At 44.1% G+C, this 10,765-nt stretch overlaps 1 protein-coding gene across 5 annotated transcripts in view; it reads left to right on the plus strand.

The window, feature by feature from the left end:
- The first annotated feature begins 9,612 nt into the window (after positions 1-9,612).
- The window catches only part of EGFR (epidermal growth factor receptor), a 156,417-nt gene continuing 155,264 nt past the window's right edge, over positions 9,613-10,765 (plus strand). For 4 of the 5 annotated variants that reach the window (XM_058183933.1, XM_058183934.1, XM_058183936.1 and 1 more), the window contains exon 1: positions 9,613-10,219. In XM_058183933.1, coding sequence (XP_058039916.1) covers positions 10,081-10,219 — 139 coding nt within the window. In that variant the 5' untranslated portion in view covers positions 9,613-10,080. Of the gene's footprint in view, positions 10,220-10,653; positions 10,761-10,765 lie in introns of all 5 variants that reach the window. The other variant, XM_058183935.1, reaches the window with a different exon arrangement.

Raw genomic sequence — 10,765 nt, forward strand, 5'->3', positions numbered from 1 at the left:
CTATGCTAATGCCTGTTTTCCTATAAAGACATAAAGTTGCACTTCAAGGTCTTTAGAATAATGCCTAAAATAAGTAATTTAGTCCAGTATTTCAAGCAGCAAAACCAGACAAGTTTTCATTGAAATTAGGCCTCATTTCCATTTCAGGAGGGAATTTGATATACCACGAAGAATTTATAAACATAGATAGAACTGTCCTTATTGAGCTTAGCTCAGGAGTAGCAAATCTGTATATTATATCGCAGGGCTTCACAATCCTATTTCTGAAAATTGACTTTGTACCACAGACAGTTATTTCCATAAAATAACTTGAAGTACCAATTGTGCTTGAAAGTATATTAGCTTTGGTGGTAACATGTCTATGCTACTGTTTCCACTTCTCCATGCTTGGAAAGCTACAGGGCAGTCTCTGAATATGTCAAATTTATCCTCCACACAATAACAGATAAGCTAGCCTGCCCAACTCATCAAAAGGAAAGGACCACTTTGATAAATTACAAATCTTTGTGGGCCAGAACAAAGTACCTGGACTGCTAATCAGCTGTTCTGCTGCCAGTGTAATAGTGGAAATACAGCAGCAAGACTTAAAAGATGTTCAGCAACATACCTTTTGACAAGTGGAATCTCTACTTTATTTCTTTTTAAAAAAAGATTGGTGGGTGGATTGCATACAGGGCTGCATACAGTCCACCTAACTAGCATTGTACAGGTGTGGGATTTAGGACAGAGCCTCTGTCTCAAGGGTTAGAGAGAATATCTAAATGCTGCAGTCTCAGCATTTAAAATAACAGAAATAGCACAATGGTTTCCTGATGAGGAGGGGGAAGTGAAATAGGTTCTCTCAAAATCTGAGCCAGCAAATTGACTTGAGGAAGGGTGCTAAATCGCAACTTCACTCTTTTGTGAAGTCACATTAGTTTTAGTAATTAATTACCTTCTCTTAAAATAAAATGATCTCTTCTTCACATATCCCATTCCTTATTTATAAGCGAATTCATAAAACATAGTAATTTCAATCCTGATATTAGAGTTTACCAGAGATAACAACATATCTTTTTACCCTTGATCAAATAAATCAACTTTGTATGCATTCCTTTTACTTCTAACAATCTTGTTCTTATGTCATTTAAAATAAAATTGACATCTTTTCACTTCTTCTTTGCCCCTTCATATAAGATCCTTCAAGTCTTTAACAAGCCTCTTTTGTAAATTCAATATAAGAAAATTATCCAGATCATTCTCTTGGTTTGTAATTTGTATATCCATTTTAATAATTAAGATAAGATTCAGTTTCTTGTGTATGTTCACTGTAGAATCTTTTTCCATTCTTGTAATTTGTCATTTTAAATTCATTTTCAAATCAATCTCAATCTTGTCAGGTAAAACCTGTACTCTGCCCAGTGGTGAGATGAGCAGCTATATAAATTAGATAAATAGAACTTATTCCTCATTCATAACATCTTTGAAATACAACATGTCTCTAGAGATAAATACTCTTAAATTTTACTTCTATAATTTGTCCATAATTACATGTTTTAATAGAGAATACGATATTGACTTACCATTATTTTTTCTAAATAACAATAGAAAAAAATATAGAGGTTCATCTTTTGTAATTTCTATTAAATTCAGTTTTTCAAATTCTTTATCTGAAGATCAGTTTTTAATAGTTTCTACTTTTATCCTTCTCAAGAAAGTATGCATTCTGCACTCTTTTATTTTGTTTGCTTGTACTCTCATTATTTCCCTTTAACATATCTTTAGCATCACTTTTATTCAACAGATTCCCTAAGTGGTTTTCTCCTTTTACAATATTTAAACAGTAATATACTGTTCTTACTCATGGAATAGCTATTTTGTTTTCCTTTTCAAAGTGACTTTACAGCTTTGGAGTAAGGAAAGGAATCATAACTGTTTTTGACTGCCAAAATATATTGTAAACTCTGTGTAAATACAGGAATAGAAACTACAGTTCCTGTTAAACTAGCAAAACGAGAGCTCTTTTTGACTATGTTTTCTCAAAAATTTCCTTTTGCCCAATATTATCTTTCTATTACAACTCTCTATAATGAAAGAAATCCACTTTAATCTTTGAATGCCGATTGCAGGGAACAGCATAGGAGACATTTTGTTCTCTAACCCATCCTTATTTACTTCTGTTTGCTGATAATCTACCAGAACAATCCAGAGTGCAAAAGCCTAGAAAAAGAATAATTTTGCCCAGTATCCTAATAAAAAGTTTCCTGGATATGATAAATGTTAGATACTAACAGTGAAGCAATAGGCTTCACTCAAGTCCGCTGAATGAGCAGGAAAAATACTTAAACCTGATTGGTTGAGACGTCTGACAGCTAAGGGCTAGCTGTCAGGCAGGGTTTTGCTGGATGTTATAGATCTACAATAAAGAACAGTCGTATGACCCTGGCTTCCTGTCTCTTCATTCGCTCTATTTAACACTGGCGATGAGGGTGGGATTGAAATAGACAGAGGGGAAAGAGCTGACAACTACATCCAACCAGGTGGGAACAAACATCAGAGCAGCGGCCACCTTGCATTCCAAATTCAAAACATGGGAATTGGCAACAATGTCAGCATTCGCCCCACCAATGCCATTCAACCCAGCCCGGGAGCAATGGGGTTTCTATATGACCAGGTTCGAATGTTTCATGGACACAAACGACCACCTCGGGCTATCTGATAACAGGAAAAGAGCTCTCTTCCTCAGCCATTGCGGGCATGATATTTTCAACACAGCCAAGTCCCTGTCAGAGCCAACTCCAGTACAATCAGTACCCTGGCAAGTGCTACAGAATATGCTTAAAACACACTACGCCCCGGTACCATCAAAGGTGGTGCAGCAACACAATTTCCGCCAAAGAAACCAGAGGAAAGGGGAATCGACCAACCAGTACATCGCGGCATTACAAAAAGTGTCCACACACTGTGAATTTAGAGATCTAGAAGACATTCTTCTAGATCAACACATTTGAGGAGTATGAGATATTTGGCTGCAATGCCGGTTACTGGCAAAGATGAACCTCACCCTACATGTTGCCCTAGATGAAGCAAGAGTGACGGAAAAATTGAATAAGGTGGCAGAGTTGCTGCAAAGACAGACCACCCCCTCAATACCTCAGAAAACAGTCACCATTCATAAGGAAGCTGTCCTGGATGAAGGTGCCAAGGACAGCAATGAGGAAGTGTTCTGCACAGACAGGAAAAGAAACCCCAAGGCCAACAACAAGCAACCAAGGTGCGCTAATTGTGGGGGACAACACCAGAAAGCCGTTTGTCATTTTAGAGATGCTATCTGCCAGTGTTGTGAGAGGAAGGGTCATCTAGCATGGGTTTACAGGGCAAGTCAGCCCGCCCTTCATTGGCCTAAGTGTCCTAGCAATCAATCTGAAATCCTGAAAGCCCCCAGATGAGACCCAGAGAGGCTAAATGAATTTTTTTTTCATTCTGGAACACCAGAAATATATCAAACGTGAATCAGCCAAGCCAGCACCCCCTACAACAACAAAAATGAAGATAACGATCCATTTGAGGGGTCGCCATATGAGATGGAGGTTGACACGGGGTCTTCGGTGACCATCATTTCCTGGGCTATCCTAAAGAGGGCTATTCCATACCTCCAGAGAAGACAACTAAGACACCAACAACTGAAACTGTGTGACTATCAAGAGAATTGGATTCCTACTGTAGGCTCAGGCAAATTCTGGGTGCATTTCAGCAAGTATGATAAAGAGCTACCACTAACTGTCATCAGTGAAAACCTGCCAAGTCTATTAGGCTTAGATTGGTTCAAAACCCTTGGCATGGGAGTCTCAGGCATCAACTCCACCGCCAGCAGCGGAGTGGACAACCTGCTGCGTGAATTTCAGGATATATTCAACACTGATCTGGGCAAGTATGTGGGCACCCCAATATCTTTTAATTTAGACCCTCAGATAGCACCAATTTGAATTAAGGCCCATAGGGTTCCATTCTCTCTCTCAAGCCAACAATAGATAGGGAACTGGATTAGCTTATCAGCCAGAAAATCCTGGAACCGGTAGACCATGTGAAATGGGAGACCCCAATTGTAACACCAATCAAATCTGACGGGTCAGTGCACATTTGTGCTGATTACAAGTGCACTTTGAATAAAGCCCTCCAGCAAAGTGCCCTGGGAAAATATTCGCCAAACTGAACCTTGTGCAGGCGTATCAGCAGCTGCGGTAGATGGCACTACTGCAGAGGCTCAGACCATTGTTACACACAGCGGGTGTTCAAATGTCACTGGCTCCAATTCGATGTTAGTGTGGTCTTGGGAATATTTCAAAGTGTCATGGAACAGCTTCTGCATAAAATCCCCAGGGTAGTGCCCTATTTTGACGATGTCTTAATTACCGCCAAGAACGAGACTCAATTGCAGAGCTGATTAAGGGCTGTTCTGACCTTGGCTTCCAAGTAAAGAGCAACAAGTGTCAGATTGCGGTGCCCAAAGTAGAATTCTTGGGCTACCGAATCAACGCAGCCGGCATCTACCTCACCCTGAGCAAGGTCAGGGCTATCTAGGAGGCCTCCACACCCTGTAATTGGACCAAACTACAGGCCTTCCTAGGACTTTTGAACTGTATTTTTCTCTGGGACAAAGCGACTGTGGCCGAGCCGCTGCACAAACTCTTAAGCAAAAAGGCCAAATGGACCTGGGACCAGGCAGAAGCTGCTGCTTTCACCACGGTTAAAAGACTCTCTCGGCTGACAGCCTCCTGATCTAATAAAATGAGGTCCTGCCATTAGTGCTTGCCTGTGATGCTTCCCCTTTTGGCATTGGGGCTGTCCTCATCCACTGCCTCCCTAATGGCACGGAAGCCCCTGTCACCTGTGTTGTGTCTACTGCACCCCCCAAGCCAGGCCTCCTGGCTGAGAGTGATTCAGAGAGTGAGGGGGAAGAGCCGACAGGGCTTCCCTCTGCAGAATCTTCCTCTTTGGCTCTGCTCCAGATTCCAGAAGCAGGCCAGGTGGAGGAGGAGGAGCTGACACGGCCTCTTTCCCCCGATCCCTCCTCCTCCTCCCTGGCAGAGCTCCAAGAGCCAGCTGAGGAGAATCAATTGTGGTTAGATGCAAGGCAGCGACGCCGAGTGAAGCCTGTGCAGCAAAAGGAAAGGAGGGGCCAGCCCAGGGAGTGCTGAGTCACGGAGCCACACCCCACAGGGTATAAAAATGGGCAGAGCTGCCTTTGGGCTCCGTGATGGACAAAAACAGACTTTTGAGAGCTTTGGCTGTGCTATTTTGTGATTCAGACTTTGGGTTCTGTTTATTCCTGCACTGCAATTACGCTGGTCTGAGGAGAACTTGGCAGGCAATCACAGCTTCATTGCCAGAACTGTTATCTGTTGTCGGAGTAAATTGCTGGCAAAGATAGTCAGCTCGCGTGTTGTTTTGGTTGTGATTGGGAGGGGACAGAACAACCTATTACTCCAGGACTCTATCTAGCATGGAGAGGAACTACAGCAAGCTGGACAGAGAAGCGCTGGCTGCGGTGGCTGGGGTAAAATGCTTCCATGAGTATTTGTACAGTCGCGGATTTGAACTTGTCACTGACCACAAGCCATTACTGGGACTTTTGGCTGGGGACCGCCCCACTCCGGCTGCATTGTCATCTTGTTTCACCAGATGGATGATTTTTCTTGTGGCCTATTCATAAAACTAACCCATCAACCAGGAAAAACTCTGGGGCATGCTGAAACCCTCAGCCAGTGCCCCTACCAGACTTAATCAAGGACCCTACTCTCAGCATTCTGGTTCTGTTGACTGACTGCCTGGACTCAAGCCCGGTGAAATCTGCTGAGGTTGCCAGGCATTCAGCTAAGGACAATGTCCTCTGTATTGTTTTGAACTGGGTGTGGAAGGGCTAGCCTATGGCACTGGTAGGCACTGAATTCAAACTGTTTATTGTAAAACAGCATGAAATGTCTGCCCAAGGGAGGGATCGGGTTGTTATTTCACCTAAATTGAGAACTAATGTGTTAAATGCATTGCATGTGGGGCAACCAGGGATTGTCCGGATGAAGGCTCTAGCTAGGAGCTATGTATGGTGGCCCAACATGGACAAAGATATTACTGAATGGGTTGCCACCTGCTCCCCCTGCCAAGAATCCTGTCCAGCTTCCCCAGTAGCCCCAGTGCATGAATGGGAAAAGCCCCGGGCTCCCTGGTCCAGAATTCACATTGACTTTGCTGTCCAGTGCATGGGCAAATCTTCCTGATTGTTGTGAATGCTTATTCAAAATGGTTAGAGGTACAACAACAGCGGAAGCTGTGATCAGGGTACTCCAGAAAATGTTTGCTACACATGGCCTGCCCGATGTCGTGGTATCGGACAACAGGCCACAATTCACGGCCACACAATTTGAGGGGTTCTTAGCTGAACAGGGAGTACGGCATGTCTTGATTGCACCATTCCACCTGGCCAATAATGGGCAGGCTTAGAAAATGGTGAGGTCAGCCAAAGAAGCCCTCTCAGGAATGGGGTCCGGGGACTGGCAGGCCAGAATAGATGAATTCCTCCTGGTTCAGCACATCACCCCTAATGCAACCACAGGCCGCAGCTCTGTGGAATTATTAATAGGCCGCCAGCTAAGATTCAATTGACTGCACCCCAACTATTCGACAGAACAAACCTCCAACTCAGCAAACTGAACCAGATGCTTCAACACAGGAGACCTGGTTTACACACATAACTATGCTGAAGGAGCACTGTGGGTACCTGGTAAAATAATCAGTAAAACAAGCCCCCGATCATACAAGGTAGGACTAGACGATAGGCGAATATAGAGGCGGCACATAGACCAGCTCAGAAGCCACCTCAACCCACTTGACTCAAAAAGGCAGGAATTCCAAAAATGTTCAGAAATACCAAAATCTGACTCACAAAATACTCTTTCCACAGCTAACTCAAACCCAAGGAAACCGGAGGAACCAAGCATCCAGCGACGATCCACCTCCGAACTGGTTCCAGAAGAGGCCGACAAACCCCATAAAAGTTTTCAAGAACTTCCATTGGTAGAGCAGAGAGAAACAACAGTCCCTACCAAATGGACCGCCATCACAACTCCAACTGAGCTGCACAGGTCCAAAAGAGCCTGAAAGTTCCCCAAATACTTATGGCACTATGTATGTTAAATTAAGGGAATAATCCATTCTGAGTGGGAAGGTGTTCTGTCCCCTCCCAACCACACCCAAAATGACACGTGAGCTGACTATCTTTGCCAGCAATTTACTCCGACAACAGATAACAGTTCTGGCAATGAACCTGCAATTGCCTGCCAAGTTCTCCTCAGACCAGCGTAATTGCAGTGCAGGAATAAACAGAAGGCAAAGTCTGAATCACAAAATACCACAGCCAAAGCTCCCAAAAGTCTGTTTTTGTCCATCATGGAGCCCAAAGGCAGCTCCGCCTACTTTTATACCCTGTGGGGTGTGGCTCCGTGACTCAGCACTCCCTGGGCTGGCCCCCCTTTCCTTTTGCTGCACAGACTTCACTCGGCGTCACTGCCTTGCATCTAACCACAATTGATTCTCCTCAGCTGGCTCTTGGAGCTCTGCCAGGGAGGAGGAGGAGGGGTTGGGGAAAAGAGGCCGTGTCAGCACCTCCTCCTCCACCTGGCCTGCTTCTGGAATCTGGAGCGGAGCCAGAGAGGAAGATTCTGCAGAGGGAAGCCCTGTCGGCTCTTCCCCCTACTCTCTGAATTACTCTCAGCCAGGAGGCCCGGCTGGGGGGGGGGGTGCAGTAGACACCACAGGAGAAGTGTTAGATACTAACAGTGAAGCAATAGGGTTCACTGAGGTTCACTGAATGAGTGGGAAAAATACTTAAACCTGATTGGTTGAGAAGCCTGACAGCTTCCTATATAAGGGCTAGCTGTCAGGCGAGGTTTTGCTGGATGTTATAGATCTACAATAAAGAACAGTTGTATGAGCCTGGCTTCCTGTCTTTTCATTCACCCTATCTAACAATAAAAGTACACAGGCAACTCTCACATCCAGATGAAAAGCATGAAGATGGAGGTAGAAAATTCTACGCTGTATATACCTTCCTCAATTGATGAACTGGATAAGTAACCAAATATGATTTCAAGCAAATCAAGAATTGGATCATGACTCTGATGCTGCCATATTTATTAGTCATTAATAAAAATTTTAAGGCTGAGCAAACAAAATATATTTCAGACATAGTGAAAACATTATAAAACTCAACCAAATCAAGTATGGTAAGACAACACAAAAACAGGGTTTCCTAGCTTCTCTTGTACAGCCTTCTTCAATAAAAAAATGAGTTTGGAAAAGCAGTATATATATCTCTGTGTGTGTATTGAAACTTTAGTAATGAGATTCAGAAACAGGCATATAATAATAATATGATGAGATGCAATTTACCTACCAGATTGGTCATGGTCCTTGATCAATAAGGACTGTGCTAGTGTTGGTAATAAATGGTCCCCACAATTCAGCAGTGTTGATTGAGGAGCTAGGGTCAGCAGGTGCAGGGCTACTGGAAGAAAAAATTGTTTATCCATTGCAAATATACAAAGAAAGAAATAATGATCTGTTTTACAAATCAATGAAAATATGATATCTGAAAAGAATGCAACAGTGTCCTAGACCTAGGGTGTCCTAGACTACTTGGAATGTGAATTAATATTTTAGGCTCTGTTTGAATGTACTAGTAGACTGGTGGAATGGGAGAAAAACAAATCTCAGATGTAATTCATCAATCTCAATCCTTTGCATTGCCTGCATTCATTAATAACACCATCATAATTTGCTGGTACTGTCTGTAGTAAAATAGGGATTGCCCAGTGGTGGGATTCAAATAATTTAACAACCGGTTCTCTGCCCTAATGATTTCTTCCAACAACCAGTTCAGCAAACTGTTCAGAAAGTTAACAACTGGTTCTCCTGAAGCGGTGAGAACTGGCTGATCGCCAAACAAATTTACACCATTGTAATTTTCTGCCAGTTCAAGGACAAAGCAATTGGAAACACTCTAAGTCTTCAAGATGTAACAAGATTTTATTTTTACACAAAGGAATGGCTTCAAAAGATCACTGGAATCCAGTGACTGGCCAAGGTATTGCACAAGCTGCTCTGGACAGTAAGCTTGTTTCCTGACTCCACTTCAGCTTAGCTACAAGGTAGATTGTGTAATGACATGTTGGCTTTTCCCCCTTCTAACACAGATTTAATCTGATTTCTTGGAACAGCAGGAAAGCTTCAGCCGCAGGTAAATCAGAAGCGCCGTCACTGTGGCAGTAGCAGACAAACCAAACTACAGGCGGCGGCCCCCTAAAAGTGTAGGAGAAAGCGCACATGCGTATTACTCAGCTCAGCCAGCTGGACAGGAATTTCTGGCCCTTCCCATCACTGGCACTGGACAGGTACAAAACTCCACCTGAAGGCAACGCAGAAAGAGCCTCTCCCCCCACACCCAGTTCTTTTTTCTTTCTTATAGTTCCCGCCTCTTATTTTTCATTGGTTTGCCCAACTGCTCAAGAGGAAGTGTGTGAGATGTGCGCTAGGAGGAAAAGTTTTGTTTCAAAGCTTAGCAAGGAAGAGGGGGAGGATTGATGGAACGCGGATATCTTTTTAGTCTACTTTCTTTCCTTCGTGTCGTGCGTGCGGTTCGGCTGGGAGTTCCTCGCACGGCGTTTACTGTATGTTGGCCCCTCCTGCAAAAGGGCGCGAGCTTCTTTGCCCCTTGCGCGAACGCTGAGCGGGGCCAGCTTCCCGAGGATCGTTCACTCCTTTGCTCAGTCAGCGAGGGAGCGCGCGGCAGCCGCAGCCAGCAACCACTGTAAAAAGAGCCTCCTTTCGCTCCTCCTCCCTTTCTCCCCCACTCCCCGATCTTGGAATTGCCTCAATCTTTCGGCATGGGTAGCGGTTGAGAGACTGAAGCAAAAAGAGAAAGGTGTTGCTGAGCAGAGTTAGCGAGGAGCGACCGAGAAAAAGCGCAGCGAGAGGATTCGCACTCTCGGACCACAGCCTCGCTTTGCCGATTGCGGTCGCTGCGGATTGTTGCCGCACACATCCAGGATGGGGCACGAAAATCGCCGATCTCCGGGAGTTTCAGCAACAGGCGCGGAAACTTTAGGGTCGAGACGGGTCCCTACTGCTGCTGTCCTCTTCACTTTGCTATTGAGCACCTTTAGCTCTGCTATAGACCAAAAGAAAGGTAAGTCCGAGACGAGAAGTAGCAAGTCACCCACTTACTATGCGCATGGGAATTTCGCCAAGAAAGGGACTGGGCTGTAGCCTAGAATCTGTCTTCTGGATGTATGGCGGGAGAGCTGTTGTTCAGGAGCACACTTTGCACATGTTTGGTTATGTCCATGTTGTGGCCTCTGTATAATCACTTTGGCCAAGAGCAGCCAGCAATCATTTGCATTCCCTCATTATTAAGCCAGGCTTAATAAGTTCCTACCATCTCTGTATTTCACATGTGATTAAAGGGACTCGTTAACTTTACCACTATAAAGTTACTCTGGTCACACTGTAACTCTGGTGAGTTAAGTATAACATTGTCTTGAGGGTATTTTGAAATTTTCTTTCGGCTCCTTAAGATTTAATGCTTCTATCTGATCCTGATTATCAAAATGTGAATTTCAGAAATTACTCTTGATACTAAGTGATGGAATGCTAAGTGATGGAAGAGGCCCAAGGTGGAAGAAATACTCCCCCTACTTTCTTCCCATTTTGACTTCAGGCTTTTGAAGGTGAG

Source organism: Ahaetulla prasina, chromosome 4 (assembly GCF_028640845.1).
Source record: "Ahaetulla prasina isolate Xishuangbanna chromosome 4, ASM2864084v1, whole genome shotgun sequence".
Lineage (NCBI taxonomy): Eukaryota > Metazoa > Chordata > Lepidosauria > Squamata > Colubridae > Ahaetulla > Ahaetulla prasina.